The sequence below is a fragment of the Mirounga angustirostris genome, unplaced genomic scaffold, assembly GCF_029215605.1.
Source record: "Mirounga angustirostris isolate CCGP_5_RB_7025 unplaced genomic scaffold, mMirAng1.0.hap1 SCAF_2, whole genome shotgun sequence".
In the NCBI taxonomy this organism is placed as follows: Eukaryota; Metazoa; Chordata; class Mammalia; order Carnivora; family Phocidae; genus Mirounga; species Mirounga angustirostris.
The window spans coordinates 126,130,993-126,148,226 of record NW_026991710.1 but is presented as its reverse complement, the minus strand read 5'-3'; the positions used below and the strand labels follow the sequence as shown (position 1 = coordinate 126,148,226).

At 40.6% G+C, this 17,234-nt stretch overlaps 1 protein-coding gene across 8 annotated transcripts in view; it reads right to left on the bottom strand.

The window, feature by feature from the left end:
• DCLK2 (doublecortin like kinase 2) overlaps window positions 1-17,234 on the bottom strand; it is a 159,062-nt gene that overhangs the window by 28,105 nt on the left and 113,723 nt on the right. For 6 of the 8 annotated variants that reach the window (XM_064585166.1, XM_064585163.1, XM_054508710.2 and 3 more), the window contains exons 6-10: window positions 16,466-16,541; window positions 15,515-15,623; window positions 13,602-13,659; window positions 5,898-6,017; window positions 5,513-5,659 (exon numbers count right to left, since the gene is read on the bottom strand). In XM_064585166.1, the coding sequence (XP_064441236.1) occupies window positions 5,513-5,659; window positions 5,898-6,017; window positions 13,602-13,659; window positions 15,515-15,623; window positions 16,466-16,541 (510 nt within the window). The remainder of the gene's footprint in view (window positions 1-5,512; window positions 5,660-5,897; window positions 6,018-13,601; window positions 13,660-15,514; window positions 15,624-16,465; window positions 16,542-17,234) is intronic. The other 2 variants (XM_045880317.3, XM_064585165.1) reach the window with 1 other exon arrangement.

The window sequence follows — 17,234 nt, the reverse complement described above, 5'->3', positions numbered from 1 at the left end:
ATAAATAACATATTAGGAATGGTTTAACAATGCTGGTGAAGATATGAATGCGCTTTGCTTACAGGGGAAGCAGTCTTTCTAGAAGACATTTCAGCAACATGTGAATTTCTTAAAAATTATTTATAACACTTGATCCAGTAAATCTACTTCTAAGAACCAATTCTAAGGGAATAGAGATGAACCCAAAGGTTACACACAAGGCCACCAATCTCAGAATTTATCTATGTTTTTAAAAACTGGAAGGAACATAAATGGCAAATAGGACAATGACTTCATAAATCATGGTACATTCCTATAATAAAACACTATACAGTCACTAATAAGCACATTTCAAATAAGTATTAATCCTATGGAAAATATTCACTATATTACAGGAAAAAAGAATATTCAAAATTATATATTCAGTATAATACACCAAAACATTCAGTTTATTTCTAGGGAGTAGCACTAAAGATTACTTTAGCTTTCTTCTTTATACTTTTCAATAGGTTTCCAAAATCTTTACAATGAACACGTATTGGTTCTATAATCAAGAAAAATTAATTTTATATATAAGCAAACTTTCCTTATGGGATCCAAGTCTGAAAGTTACATTTTAAATAGATGGTTTTTAGATTTAACTGCATAAACTTTAACGTGCTTGCCTATTCATCTCTCAGATGTCCATTTTGAGAAGGGTGAATTTCAGAGAATAACTGCAGAGATCTAATCTGTACTAATGTAATGTCTTTCCCTACTTTTATAATTGTGTTCTATTTAGTTTGCTTTTCCTCATATTTTACTATGAACTGAACCAGATCCTCACTCAAACCACTCCTTACTAAAGGATGAGCAATTTAGAAAATTATGTTTTTTCAAGATAAGCATGTTAATAACATCTTCCATTAGTCTGATACTTAATGAGGGGGAGTGATTTATAGACATCGTGAAAAAGCATCAAAACCTCAGGGCTCCCCCATGTCAGCGATACCCAGTCTAGAGAGGCATTTAAAAAGCATGACACTGGAATACCTTCCTTACCTGTGATGTCCTCATCGGTTTAAGAAGAATGTTTTTCACCTTAGTATTTTAGTAACTGCTTCCACATTTATGTACTAAGTATACATCCCCTGCACACATCTTTATGACTTCTAGGTTTCATGGGAGTGATGGTGAGGCTGTGGAGTCCCTCACAGATATTTATCATTCTGAGTCAGCCACAGCTCAGCAGAGGCATATTCAAAGCTACTAATGATTTAGCCTAAAGCAGGAGAAACCAGGTTCTCCGTCTTGCCAGGGTCTTAGGACGACTTTCCATCCATTATGTTTAATGTAAACATTAACAAGAACAATCCGATATCGAGAACTACAGTTAGAATTTATGACGCATTTACTGAAACCCAGACTTCAGAAATTCCCTAAGTAATTGCAGTGATAAGAACATTCTAAGCAACATTATAATTTTAAATGTCTGTATCATGAAAGCAAAAAAAAAAAAAAAAGTTTTATTAATGTCATTGTTATTTTGTTTTTACAAGTTTAAAATACACTCATTAGGTATTTTTTTGAAAAATAGTGTTTACTTTAGACATGCAATTTACAGATGCCTGGGGGTATTTGAGGGTTGTCGTCAGATACTCAGAAGTCCCCAAAGCCCCATTTCTCATATCCCCTATAAGGAATTCCGAGTCAGATGCAGGAGCATAAACAGAAAGGTACTGGGCAGTTCATAATTACTGAATTATGTCTGGGCAAGTGGCACTCCTTGGCTAAACATCAAAAGAGAAGTGTCATAAGGAGCAGACAAGCCTGAAATAATACTTTATCTGATTCATCTCTTCCCAACGCTAGACACAGAGGCAAATATGTGAAAGATAATAGGAGTCCTTTTCAAAATCTTAGCTGGAAATTCTCTTCAAAGCAGGAATATGTATCAATACATACAGACGCACATGTGTGACATCGCTTTAAGAGACTGACACTGACATACACACATATGGCATTGCTTTAAGAGACTGATTTGAAGAAAGAGCTGAACAAATGCATAGGGGACTCCAAAGGACTTCTGTTTTGGCAGAGTGCTCCATTCTCTCCCCAGTTACTGACATCTCACAGAACTACAGAGATTCCAATGCTTTTTCCACACATGGTCTCACTGGACCTGAGAGTCACCACCCCCCCACCCCGAGTGAATAGGAAAATAACTGTTACCTCTGTTTTACAGATGAGGAAACTGAGGCACAGAGAACTCAAGTTGCTAAGAGCTACCAAGTGGGGATTCCAGCCAGTACCTTTACCATCCCACGGCACCATCCTGCAACAAGTCTGAAGGCAAGAGAGTGGTCCTGGCAGAACCCCGACTGCAGCCTGCACCCACACACAGATGCTGAGTAATCTCAACAACCGCAACCGCTCAAATGCCCCACCGCCACCCGCTGAGATGTGCTCTGTCAAAAGTTGCACTCAGAATGCAAAAGTTTAAGATGTGAGGAATGCAGATCCCACATACGGAGTGGACACTGCGTGTTCTCTAAATAAAATGTCAACATAATGATTTAGAAGGGCTTCAAATATGAGAAACCGACCCTCTCCTCTCCCCAGTCCCCAGAACTCCTGGAAAAGCAGAATTTATCACTGGTCTCTCATAGTTAAGTCTGACAGGGCACCACCAGGCTGTAACTCACAGCATTAATGGCCACCCCTGTGCTCCCTGACACAGCGACCCATACATCTCTGCTGGCAGGGGTTTAAATTATGACACTGCTCCCGGAGAAGGCGATGCAAATCAGATGTCTGAATGCTCTGGTGCTTAACAACGGAATTCGCTTTTAGAGTAGGAAGAGCCTGGCAGTCACTCTTTGTATTTACTTTTAGTGCCTCAGTGGCACTTTCTCATCCTAGGGCAATGCCAACCTGCTGACTAAATGCAGAATCTGCAGAGTGGTCTAGTTAAGTTTTCAATGGCAGGCACATATTTTACTTAGACGTGTGCCGCTAAGGGCTTCGAAAGCCTGACCCTTTTATATCACACATTAGCCTCATCCAGACATCCGTTTTATCATCTTCTTCCTTCTCCTCCCCTTTGGGTAGCAGAGTGGGGTTACGGCAGGTCTTGAAAAGGGTGAAGACTCATCTAGGGCAAGTTAGACTGGATGAGGAAGTTGGTTCCACTTTCCTGGTTACATTCTGAGACAGGTCATTTTGGAGACCCCTGGTTCCCATCATGTGACACAAGAAAAGGAGGCAGTATCGGACTCTGAGATGTTCCACACATTGTGAGTGGAAAACAGAAGAAAGGGCAGGTGAGAGTGGAATCAATGAGCTGGGAAATGGACACTGCCTGGCTTACAGGCGAGTTCGCCACGACCTCAGTCACCTTCCTCACCGGGCCTCAGCAATCAGAGCTGCAGTATGGGCTGGCTCCACAGTAACCTATTGTCCTTAGGGACCTGTGGCTCTGTATTTCCAGAAAACATCAATAACCACAGCCACCAGGGTGAGGTGGGCCATGGACAGCAGGGAGAAATGAAGGAGGCATCCTCATTAACACTATGGCATTGACATCTGGCCATAGCCAGAGGAAGCCCTGCTACCCTTGTTTCTGAAGCCCCTGGCCAATCTCAGTCCCGTGGTGGAGGAGCCTGGGCCCGACAGGTCATAATGGCTGAGAAGACTGTTTTGAGGAGAGAACACCATATCCTCACTTCTGTCCTGAGGCCCAGTCTACAATTGTCTCCATTCCTTCTTAGAGTTCATAAAACCAAGTCTATAATACATCTTGTTTTACAGAGAAAGGATATTTATTTTCCCAATAGGAAAATCTAGACATGAAACATAACTCCTCAAGGCAGAAGACAGTAAGAAAGAAAAAAAAAATCTCACATACTTTTAAATGGATACTCAGAAATCATCAAATGGTATTACCAAAAGGGGAAGATGGATTCACAGAAAGTTCCCAGGATGGCCTAAAAGCCTCAACATCAATGCATACTCCTTTGAACAATTATTTGCACAGTGCGAGTATGAGGCAAGCTGGAAAGACTTGAGTTCGAGTACCAGCTGTTAGCTAGCTGAATGACTGTTAATGCTCAGGCACCAACCATTTACTCCACGTCCACCGTGTGCTTCCTTGGTACTGTTCCGGGCACTGGTGACATGCAAATAATGGAGACACAAACCTTGCCCCTAATGGTGCTTATCTAGAGAAGGAGTCACTCAAGTACATGATAAACTCACCACACCAGGGCATGTAGAGCAGAAACTAGAGGGGGCCATGATTGACTCTGTCCAGGAAGTCAGGAGTGATGTCAAAGAAGACATGCCTTTTGCTCAGTGTCTTATGAGAGGAACACGTTTGCCACGTTGCCAGGAGAGGACATTGCAAATGTAGACCAGTATGGAAATAAGCAATGATACGTAATGGTGTTGATAAAGTTAAGTCTTAACTAACGACTAGGGATGGGAAAATCAGAGTTTGGATTATCATGATATAGAATACTCAGAAAACCCCACCTCCTAAGCCATAATGATGACAATACTCAGCCCTGAAAGGTAGAAATAGACGAAAAAATGGTCCTGTGTGTGTTTGGGGGTATGTGTGATGGTCGAAGTCCCTAGTAAGCTTCTCTAAAATTCCTCTACCATGCAGACACAAAGGTTGGTCCAATTAGCAAGCTGTGTTTACTAAGGCCATCATGGAGATGTGCTAAATATGACATGAAGATTGAGTGCCAGTCTGGACAGATGGGTGGGGAAGGGTTAGTAACAGGAGAGGAGGCTGGAAAGGTAAATTGGGACCAGATTATGAAGCCCTCTGAGTGCCACAGACTTTCTTCTGTAGAACAATGGGACGCAGGGGACTTCTCAGCCAGAAAAATTAGCATCTGAGTCTAAATTTCTGTACCTATAAAGCTGAGGTAAATGGACTAGATTATTCCCAATGTTCTGTCCTGCACATACATGAACCATCATATTCTATTTCTGTCTCCTCTAAGCTCCTAATTGTCTAATTTATTCTTCAAAGTTTTGCCTCACAACATAGTTTTCCTTCTTACCTTTCTTTCATCAGTACCATCAATCAAAATGCAAATGGAAACGTGTTTTCTAATGTCTGATAAATAATAAATACAGAAATGCATATCAATTTAAGAAATCCATTAATAATTTATGGTCACTGACTTGAGCCATGGTGATTCTCTAAATTTAAATTCTCTCGGTCCCTGGGGCGCCTGGGTGGCTCAGTTGGTTAAGCGACTGCCTTCGGCTCAGGTCATGATCCTGGAGTCCCGGGATTGAGTCCCGCATCGGGCTCCCTGCTCAGCAGGGGGTCTGCTTCTCCCTCTGACCCTCCCCCTCTCATGCTCTATCTCATTCTCTCTCAAATGAATAAATAAAATCTTTAAAAAAAAAAAAATTCTCTCGGTCCCTTATTGCAGGATTGGTACAGACTCTAAAGTGACATTGTTTGCATGTGATCATGTCATTTTAAAGGAAGAGAGGATGAATTGGAACAAAAAAAGCAGAGATGGCATACCAAGAGGTTCTCTGGCTTGATGTCTCTGTGCACAATGCTGAGACCATGAAGATACCTGAGGGCATTGGCCAGGTTGTACACCATCGCACTGCCGTCTCTCTCAGTGTACTTGGTTGAAGAGGTAATTGCATCAAAGAGATCTCCACCCTGATGGACACATAAAAGAACACAGCAAAACGTCAACAGTGACAATCCTATGAAGGTAACAAAGAAGGTTCATCAGCCTGGAGTAGATGAAAAAAATGACACAAGTGCCATGAACAATTATTATAAATAACAAAAGTTTCAAGGTAGCAAAACATGTTTCCAATTAGGGCCTTCAAGAATATGGTAAGTCTTGGGATTTGGCACCAATGAAATCTCTTGAAATCTTCCATCCTCTTACTTTGACCAATTCCATCACCAGGAAGAGTTCAGTAGCTGTTTCCATCTCCTCAACCAGCATGATGATATTTGGATGTTTCACCCTGCGCAGGATGGACACTTCATTCTCAATCAGGTGCTCCTGTCAAAGGAAGGGTTTAGAGAGGGTTTAGAGAGGTGGGTCAGAAACCACAGAAACCTCTTCTCTAGCTCTATATTCTGGAAGATGCACTACTGTAGACTGGATGCCGAAGGAAGCATCTCCCTTGGTGCAAAGACAAAACCAAGCCCTGGCTGAGTTGGTTTCCATAGGGACAGGACAAGTCAGTGTGACATGTCATTGTCACTAACAAAAAGGAACTGATATCCTCAAAATGTCCCTTGAAAGGGCTCAATGGTGCCACCCTGGCACATAAAATATACTACCTTCTTGTCTCTTCATTACCGCCAATGCTTAAGAGGTCATGACACTGAGAAAGCTTGGGCACAAAGCACCGTGCTTTGTGATTCAGCTGGAACCACTTTTTTTTTTTTTTTTTTAAAGAGAGGGAGAGAGAGAGAATGTTAAACAGGCTCCACGCCCAGAGCACAGTCCGACACAGGGCTCAATCTCATGACCCTGAGATCATGACCTGAGCTGAAATCAAGAGTCAAATGCTTAACTGACTGAGCCACCCAGGCGCCCCTGGAACCACTTTTTGAGTATACACTCAAACTCAAGATCAAGTATACAAGGAAACTGCATGTGTATGGAATACAACTTGAGCATTAAATTTTTTTAAACCATTACTAATATGAATTTGAATTTCATGTTGAACGTACGAGAAGAAAAAAAAAAAAAAGGTCCCCTCTATGGCTGGGTATGGAATCATTCGCCAGAAGGATGTTCCTTACAGTCTCGTATTTCAGAAATCAGGAAACATTGAGTACCACAGGGACCACTATTTTCATTTTAGCTCTAACCTCTTCCCTGAAAATACTACCTGATTATCAATCCTGGTGAGTCATGCAGCTGGGATCAGCACTGTAGCAAAATGTTTACCCACAGCATTAAGGAATTATTCTCAATACGCCAAACATGAATCATGAACAACTACTGCTCTATTTTTATGAGGCATGAAAACATTTCAATAAAATCACATTTGTTAATCCTCATGAGCTGTAACAATAAATTATTTTGAATTTAGGGTATGCTCTGTTAAATTAACTAATTGCCCTCTGACACATTCTGGGTTTTCAAATATAACTTTTACATAAAACTTACCATATGAGAGAGAGCTTTTGCTACCTAAATACACACATATGTATATATCCGTGTATGTGTGTGTGTGTGTCCCCCTCATAGTGTTCCTTTCACCTTTGCTATCATCAATCTTAGCACTAAATTTAGTGTTCCACTGAAGTGGTAAGATAATTATGTCTAGGTCAAGATGTCATTTAGGTTCTCCACTTCATGCATCCATGTGGACATGTCTTTTTACTCTAAGCCACTTCAAACAACAGATTAATATACATTATATCAAATGAATGAGGAGCATCCACAGGAACCCTGTGCAAACTCCTGCCCACATGGGCCATTTCTCCAGCGCTGAATGCACTGTGCTTGTCCAAGTAGTCACTCAGTGAATGTTGGCAAATGACAGTGCAAATACTAAACTGAAGCAAGAAAAGAAAAGAACCAACATTTACTAGGAACCTAGTCACTATTTGTCAGTCTCTTTGCAAAGGAAGTATTTGTGTAATGTCTTAACACTTTATCCTTAGAACAGTCTTTTGAGGGAAAATGCAAACCTAGGTTTCTGACATCCAAGCCCACATTTTTTGTACAACACAATATCACCTTTTAAAAAGGAATACTTCGGTAAAAGAATATTTCCAAGTGAAAATGATAGCTGCAAAGCAGAAAATACTTAATTCCTTGAAAAGACAGGAATGAGAGAGGTCCAGGCAGAATCACACCAGGCTTTGCGCAGGGAGGAAAATCTATGCCCCTTAATGAGCAGGGGTGGGAAGTCTCCATCCAGCCTGAGACTCAGCAAAGGCTTCCAGATCTCAGACCCTAACAAACCACGACAGGGAGGCCGGGGACAGGGCCGCCGACCCATTAGCAATCCCTTCTAAGTTACAGAGCTGCAGCACCAAGCAGCAAACAGTGCCCTGGTCCCTCCCAAGAGAAGCAGCTTGACAGCCAACTCCTTGTGGCCACAGGGACAAAGACTCAGCAAACACTCCACATTGGTTCATTTACTTCGAGGCCTCTGGATCATCTGTGCCAAGTCTGCCCTTTATCACACTAACAGGCAGAGTTAGATGTACTTCTGCGAACACGTAAAGGCGAGCAAATGCATTTCTTTCACTCTACGTGAAGCCAAGACAACAGGAGCTACTACCACTGCAGTAAGAAAGGCGTTTTATTTTAAAAGCTAAATGGATCTATCACTTCAGTACACCCCCCCTTCCTCCCTATTGTCTCTGAAGTTGGAGGAGTCTGTAAATTTCCCTCTATTCAGGGGCTCTGGTAGGGATGCTAATTGAGAGTGACACATGTAAAATCATCCCTATCACCAGTACCCCAGGAGCTCTCTCAAATCCCTGTTAAAATAAGATGTCTACCACCTAGGGAGACAACACCTCTCAAAAGTTATCTTTTTCAAGAAAGGCTCAAGAGAAAGTCTTCTGGGAACTTTCTGATTGTGGAACTTCCCCAGAACCACCAGCAGCGCTACATCTGAAATACTGAGCAAGTGCTGCCGCATGCCGCCCGCCATGGCTCATTAGCTCAGCCCTGGGCTCTCCTCCACGAAGGCTAGGGTTCTACTCACTCAGTGAGTTTCTGCTGGAATGTGGGAGATGGTAGCCTTTGTCCCCCAACCTCTGACTGTGCCTGTAAAACTGTGTGGGAAGGAACAACCTGCTTTTTAAACTGATCATCGTCGGAAGCAAGACAAAAGTAGCCCATAAAAATCTTTACAAATGTCATCTCCGATTTCTTAGGCAACCCCTGTGGAATCACTGTGCCCAATACGTAAAAACACTCTCTAGATTACATTTGCCAGGAAAAAATCTCTCAATACAGTACAAGCGTCACTTTTCTCTCAAACTGCCGTGAACTTACATTATTCAGCCATCTACCATTATTCCTGTTAAGTGATTCAGGACTCTAACTCCAAATAATTTACATATGAATCATCTCGTGGCAGTGTTCCAGGGTTCTGAGTGAGAGTAAATACAAAGAAAACTGCTAACTTGGCAAAAGATACCACCTTATCTTTGGCCATGGTGGTTTTTAATGAGAGAGAGAGAGAGAGAGAGAGAGAGATGGATTAGGGAATAAACAACTCTCCCAAACAAAACTCATCATCTTGTCTCTAATGGCCCCAGCCCCACAAAGCAGCCTTTCCTCCTGTGCCTCCTGTCGGGCTAAATCAACCTGGCTGCCCAAAGCAGACAGTGTTCTCCCAGCCCCTCCCTCATCCTCCACTATAGCCCATCAGTCCCTAGCTCCTGCCAGGTTCACCTTCTCAACAGGATTCTCTGAATCCACCCATTCACTTCTATCCCTATTGTCAATCTCTTGCCTGGGCCTCCAGGTGTTTGTACGGTTTTCTCTGTCTGGAACCCCCGCCCCCCCACAACACACACACTCCTTGGGGGACTCCTCTGTGTTCCTCAGGTCTAGATTGGACCTCACCTCCTCTAAATAGCCTCCCCCGCTCAATCGTGGCTGGGTTAGGCACCTTCCTTCTCTCTGTGCCCCCTGTTCTTGCTTCAATCACTGCTCTCACCCTGCTGTCTGAAGGCTTCTGTTTACCTCGCTCTCCAGCAACCAGCACAGTTGGTTCTGAAGTGTATGAGTGAGTGAATAAAGACAGCATGCATTGCTCTTGGCCAACAGTGGCTTTCCAGCTGGATTCCACATTGCTTAGTGAGTATTGCTCCCCAATGAGAGGGAGAAAATGTCCAAATCACCCCATATGATTTCTGTAGTAAGATGTATGTAGTGGATTGAATAACGGCCACCCAAAGATATCAAGGCCTAACCCCTGGAACTTGTAAATATAACCTTATTTGGAAAAAGGGTCTTTGCAGATGTGATTAACGATTCTGCAATGAGGAGATAACCCTGGATTATCTGGGTGCCATCACAACTGTCCTTATGAATGGAGGCAGAAGGAGATTTCACAGACAGAAGAGGAAAAATAAACACACAGAGGAGAGTGATGTGAGGACAGAGGCCAAGATTGGAGGGATGTGGCTGTAAGCCAAGGAATGCCATCAGCCACCAAAGCTACTCAGAGTCAAAGAACAGATTCTCCCCTAGAGCTCCAGAGGGAGTATGGATTTCAGACTTCTGGCCTCTAGAACTATGAGAGAATAAATTCCTGCTGTTATAAGCCACCAAGTTTGTAGTAATTTATTCCAACAGCCTCAGGAAACAAATACAATATACATTTGGATTTGTGTTGTGCTTGGGCCCATTACATGGAGGTGATGAATGTGTAACTGTGGGAAGAAAAGGTCAGACCACTTCGAAGCACCGTAACAGAGAGCACAGAGCTTCGTACACTATGCAAATTTAATAAATAATCATTTAGAATGAACACTTTTTAGAATATTAGATACAGAAGAATTCTTTTTTTTTTATGCTGTTAGTCACCATACAGTCTATCATTAGTTTTTGATGTAGTGTTTCATGATTCATTGTTTGCGTGTAACACCCAGTGCTCCATGCAATGGAAGAATTCTTAAATTTACAAACACCACAGCCTTCTCAACAGCCTCCATAAATCTGGCCCCATGGCAAATCTTGTAATGATCTCCTACTCAGAGGCACCTAACATGCTTTCCATCCTCTGGGCCTTTGCTCAGGCTGTGCTAGGCCCCTGGAAGGCTTTTCTTTCATTGCTTCTATTGAAGTCCTAACCACTGCTGGAGTTTCAGCTCAAATGCTTACTCATGGCATCTTCACTGATCATCTACTTCACTCATGTGCTTCCTCCAAACTCCCATATATTCTCTGAACTGGTATTAATTTATATGTGAGATTACCCTATTCCTAGCACAGTTTCTTGCACACACATCAAATTTTAGGTAAATGAGTCAATTAATCTGATAATGTACAAGTATATGACAGAAAAGCAAACAGAAGGCCAGAAAAGGTTGAGATTTTTTTCTCCAGGTTCTTATTACATGAACAAATGAATAAATTGAACGTGAACAGGGAACGTGGCAGACTGGCTAATGTACAGGCTACATAATCAACGAGCACAAAATTCCAATCACTGCTCTGCCTCTGTGTGACTTTTGGGAAGCTATTTAATCTGAACCTCTGTTGATCAGTGAAACTGGTATATCTTGTTTAGCAAGTCATTAAAGGTAATGTGCAAAATTCCTCTTTGTCCAAGCCTGGAGAGATGATACATTTTAGTAATTTAGTTTCTGTGTACAACCCACAAAACAGAGGTAACCAACAACACCCCAGAATAGTAGCTGATTCCACTATGCCTCCCCCTAGATTTTGTCTTAAAAAAGAAATTCTCTATACCAATTTTTTCAAAAATAAAAGTCAACGGGGAAATCAACTTATTTGGAACAAACCAAGTTTTTAAATTATAATTTTATACAAAGTAGAAATAGTTGCTCAAATAAGCAAAATGTGAGGATGGAAATAAGCATATGATCATGAATTATAAAAACAGGATGACATTCAACGACAAGGAAAAACAGATCCAAATGTTTAAAGTGACCTAATCATTTGCCTCAGCATTTAGTGTACCAGACATATTTTTGCACATAAAGAGCTTTTTTCAACTACTAAAACAGCTGCTTAAAATTTAATCAAGTAAACAATATCCCTACCATAGCAATTTTTTTTTACTTTTTTGATAAAAATACTTTATTACAGTTGCTTAGAACTTGGCTCCCAAAATTATGACACATTCTGCTTAAATTCCACAATACCAGAAAGAGCAACACTTACTTACATATGAGGAAAAGGCTTTGTAGTTAAAAATTTAATAATATTGTTAGAACAATAAGTAAAAGCACACATTTTATTTAAAGAATATTAACTGTAGGAAAACCTTACTTATTCAAAGAAAAGGGGGGCATTTTGTACAGTCTCTGCTTCATTAGCTGTCACAGTGTGGTTAAAAAAAACCAACGTGACAAATTTGCCTTTTGCCTTTCTCAAACTTCAACATAATAATAATATTTTAAGTTTTCTGTTAAAAATACATATTTTGTAAATTTCCAATGAAGGCCACTTTAGGAGGTCCATTAATATAAAATCACGACTATCACTTTAAATCTTAATTAATTATACATTCTGAATTTCTGTGGCATATTAATAATGTTAACAGTTAACATGTGCTAAAATCTTATATACTGGTATTTCTCTACATGTTTTCCATACCTGAATTCAGTTAATCCTCACAATAACCTTGTGTCTTAGATATTATTAACAACCACATTTTAGAGGGAGAAACAAACACAGAGGGGTTAAGTAACTTTTCCAAGGTAGCACAGCAAAAAGAAGCAGAACCAAGACTAAAACTTCATACACTCTGGCACTAGAACAGCACGGTTCAACAGAAATAGAATGTGATCTACATATAGAAATCTAAATTTTCTGATGCCCACATTAAGAAATGTAAAAAGATGCAGATAACACTAATAACTTACATAACCCAATATATTCAAAATGCAATCAAACAAAAAAGAAATTAATGAGGTACCACACTATTTTTTCGTACTGTCTACAAAAATCTACTGTGTATTCTAATCTACACTTTAATTCAGACTAGCCACCTAGGAGTTCTTGAGCCTGCTTTCTTAACTGCTATGCTAACAAAGTAATTTTAAAAAGGTCTTTGTCATCCGAGCTATTATCTTTTCAAACATAGTTAACATATCAATACTCCAGCAGCCCTTCATCATTTGATCTTTCCCAGATCAGCCTGAGAGTGGGACAGGAGAAAAAAAGTTGATGGGGGGGGGAGGGGCAATTCTTCATGGTGTTTCTACACATCCTCTATCAGCTTTTGTTACAAACTATCTTCCCAAGGGTATTTGTAACATAGAGATCATAGAGATAGGGTCTCCCTCAAGGGTAGAGGACAGATTGGCTTCCTGACCATTATCATAAAAATAGTTTTCCTCTGGGGCAAAGTTTGGACAGGTTTGCTAGCAACCCCCTCATAAGACTGGGGGTTTACTAAGCTTGAGGATCCTCAGCTGTGATCTAAACCTATTCTGTGTATAGCAACCGGCTGGGCCCCTCTGCATCACTTCCGTGGGACTTGGGAGCTAAGAGAACCAATGCTACCTGCTGTGCCACAAGTTATAAAAGTCTTTTGTCTCTGACCCAGCAATCCTGTGTCTTCAGCCAGCATCCATAAAGCAAGAAGCCTAACTCGTTAGTTGGAAAGTAAGGTGAAGTCTTAGACTCATCACAGTTCGTGATAGATCTTTTGAGCATTGCTGAGTTTTCATATAGGCATCTCCCAAAGAAGAGAACTTATATTTTCTATAGCTAGGACCGGATCAAGTCAATTTATTATTTTAGGATTAAAGTGAAAAATGACAAGGAAAAAAAAAACCATGTTGATAGTGTTTCCCCTATTATTATCAATGGTCTATTCCTATTAAGGCCTTGTCAATGCCCACTTAAATTCCTTCACCGCGGTAAACATCTCACCAAGTTTCTCAGTTTCTTATACTGTACCTTTCCACAACATTTGGCTTTGTCTATAATCTTCAGGGCAAATTCCCTTCCAGTGGACCTATGAAATAATCAGAGAAAGGCAATTAAAGACACAAAGATACAATCATTCCCGATTTCCTCTACTAAAGGAAACGAAGATATTCTTCTAAATATCTTTTAGAATAGGAAAACGGTTCAACAGAGAAGTACTACCTTCCTCCTCTGTACATTAGGGACGATAGTGAGTGGGGTCAGGGAGAAAGGTACCCAAAAAAAGAAATGAAAAAATCCAAAGCCACACTGTCATTCTCATTTTATGATGTTAATAATTATAATATTAAATAATTCACATATTAAAAGTATTTAAAACTCTGTTGTATCAGAGCTGGACAAGAAATTTTTTCCATACTTAAATCTCAAAAGAGTTCTCTTAGGAGGTAGAATAAAATTAAGAAAAATTAAAATAACTAAAATTTTTCTATGATCAATATATCTTTACGTTAATCTACTAATGACTAAAAGGCCCTAGGCTTGGGGCGCCTGGGTGGCTCGGTTGGTTAAGCGACTGCCTTCGGCTCAGGTCATGATCCTGGAGTCCGGGGATCGAGTCCGGCATCGGGCTCCCTGCTCGGCGGGGAGTCTGCTTCTCCCTCTGACCCTCCCCCCTCTCATGTGCTTGCTCTCTCTCATTCTCTCTCAAATAAATAAATTTAAAAAAAAATCTTTAAAAGGCCCTAGGCTTTCAATATCTCTTTCTCAGCCAAAACTCCAGCTGGTGCCATTTTAGCCACACCCTTAAACGCCTAGATCTGGTAGGAAAGAGATCATTTACTTGGACATACAAATGTTGAGGTTGTTAACGTTTAATCACCTTTAACACAATTTAATCTGAACATGCCAAAAAGTACTGTTTAGCTAGGAAAACAGTTCAACAAAACACACTGCAGTATTCTGGGAATACCTTCGTTCTCTCAAGTGCAACTGCTTTTGCCACATGGTCACAGCACACACTGCGGAAGCTGACCTTAGAGGAGCAACTTTCATTTAAATTGCTTCCGCATAACATAAAACAAGCCCTGACTCAGATTTCTAATGAGTCCGTAGAGATCGTATCTTAGATGCTTAATTTGTTACTTGGGTGGCAAACTGTGCACCAGGGCTAAGTAAAAGGACTCAGGGGACAGGACAGTGTCCTCTACAAGGAGCACGAAAGCTTCACTGGAGATGCGGCAAAATGGAAAAGCTTTCTGGAAAACTCCCCACCAATAATAAAAATCACCACTTAGAACAAGTAGGGTGTTGACCTATGAACACAAAAGCTCTAACCTGAGTCTTTCCCAGTTTGTATATTGTTTACAAAAGGCCTGGAATTTAAAAGAATGGATTTCTTACCACTTGAGAATTTAGGACCTTAAACAACATAAAGTTGAATAAGCAAAAATATAATTTTAATATAGGCAAAAGTTGGCTGACCCTGATCTGAATAGAGTCAGAGCTCATATATCTGAACTCCTAGTATTTACAATTAAGTATTAATTGAGAGGGTTACTGTGGGGCTTAAAGGGGTTAATAATACAAGCACAGCATCAAGAACATGCCTGACACAGGTAAGTGCTATAGATTTTTTTTTTTTTTTTTTTTTAATGAATCTAATTCTTTCCTATTCCTCTCTGGCTCATGGATGAGACCTGATAAATCTCTCAGCCCAACTGCGTACAAAGCAAGTTTATACTCTGGGCCTATACCTATTTTTTCCAGGTCAAACTGCCTGTGGGCTTACAAAACAGCTGGTCCTACCTAACTATAGACTTTTTCAGGAAGGGGGAAAAAGAGACCTCCCAGGAAGGCCTTTTGTTCTTTCATTCAGCTTAGTAAGAATAAACTCCAGGGGAGAAATGTAGGTAAACAAATGATTATCCTCACCATCCACTCACCTGTCCATGCACTCTTTGACTACTGCAAAATTCCCATCACCAATAACCTTCCCGATTTTGTATTTCTCAAGAAGAGTTGATGATTCAGAACACCTGTTTCCATTCACACCTGCGCAAAAGGATAAATGCAAAGTCTAGCAAACACATCAGCATTTCACCTTGATTCCTACATTTCTGTAAAATAATAAATTGCAATGCAATTGATTTCTAAATCTATGGTGAACCATAAGAAAATTTCTAAGCATAGTTTCTGAACACCTGAAAACCTGAATCACCAATTTCCTTTTGACCTTGTTGTGAAATCTGAAACCAACATAATCAATAAACCTAACATATCTCTGAAATATCAGCTGAAATAAGTAAAAGAAAATTTAACCTAAGCTTTGTAAACTTCTTTGTTAACTCTCGAGGAAGGGAAAGGGGATGATGGTGGGGATTCGATCTTAAAAATTTTCAAGATTTCTCCTCAAGATTTTCTAGTAGAGAAAATTCTACCCAGCTGTGGGATACCTGTTAAGGCTAACTCCTGGCTCAAAGTCCTCTCAAAAAGGGGAAGGGCGGGGGAGAGGCAGGAGAAGGAAGTGGTTAAAAGGACTACTTTTTACAATGTATCCCCAGGGCCCAGCACATAGCAAATATCCAATGAAGAAACACACCTTTGCTACCTAACTGAGAGAAAGGGAAGTCTACATGTAAGACTTGTGAGCAGACTGCCACTAAGGAAAAATAAAGGAAGCCCAAGTGTAAAATCTGAAATTGGGTTAGCTTAATTAAAAACAAGGATATTTTATATATCCTGAAGTGACCTCACCAAGGCTCATTAGGCTAATCGGTGACATGATTACATCCCTATTGAGGAAGACCATAATTTAGCACAAGTGGGTTTTGGGTGGCCACCAAGTTCACATGGGTGACTTCCTTTATAAAAGTAATCATCAGATTGAGGACTACCTTCAGGACTCATGCAACGACCAAGTTCAGGTCCACCATTTACATTGGAAGAAGATCTGCCGTGTGCAGAAATCTGCTGAAAGAGGAGAGTGACAGTTATTTATTGGGAAAAATTTACAAATCTTCAGCTAGCTAATCCTTAAAGAATAGAAAATGCTTATATTGTACAAAAGTATGATGTTACAAAAAGAGAGGAGGCATCTCTTTCTCCCCATCTCTTCCCTATATCATTAACACATTTCTTCCTTAAAGTATTTTCAAATCAGATTGGGTATCAGGAAATGGACAGTGTATTGCTCTGTTCGATACTGTTTTACTCTTGACCTCAATGGAATAAAGTAAAGGAAACTATCATGGCACCAGAGCGGAACAAGGTACTTATTAGTGGCATATAAGGTTTAGAACTCTAGGTAATTCCAAGAAATGTGGGTACGGAGTCCCCAGATCCCACAGCGACCCTGTGGTGGACCTCAGGGAGTCCCTGCAAAGATGGAGCCCTTCTCAGAACTTAGCTTCATGCCTAGGACTGAATCACCTTCCATACTCTCCTGTGGATTCCAGATCCAGAGTGCAGCCCTGGCTTGACCCTCTTCTTTACTTCTTACTTGACAGCAAGAACTCCTCCTAACCATTTTAAAGACTTTTAACTACTAGGAACGAGAGGGAAATAAAAGCTAAAACTAAAAGATAGGTTCTAACTCAATAGGGCTGAAGTTCCCAGTCCAATCCAAAAATATCCCTAATTCTTAAAAGAATTGAAAAACTCATA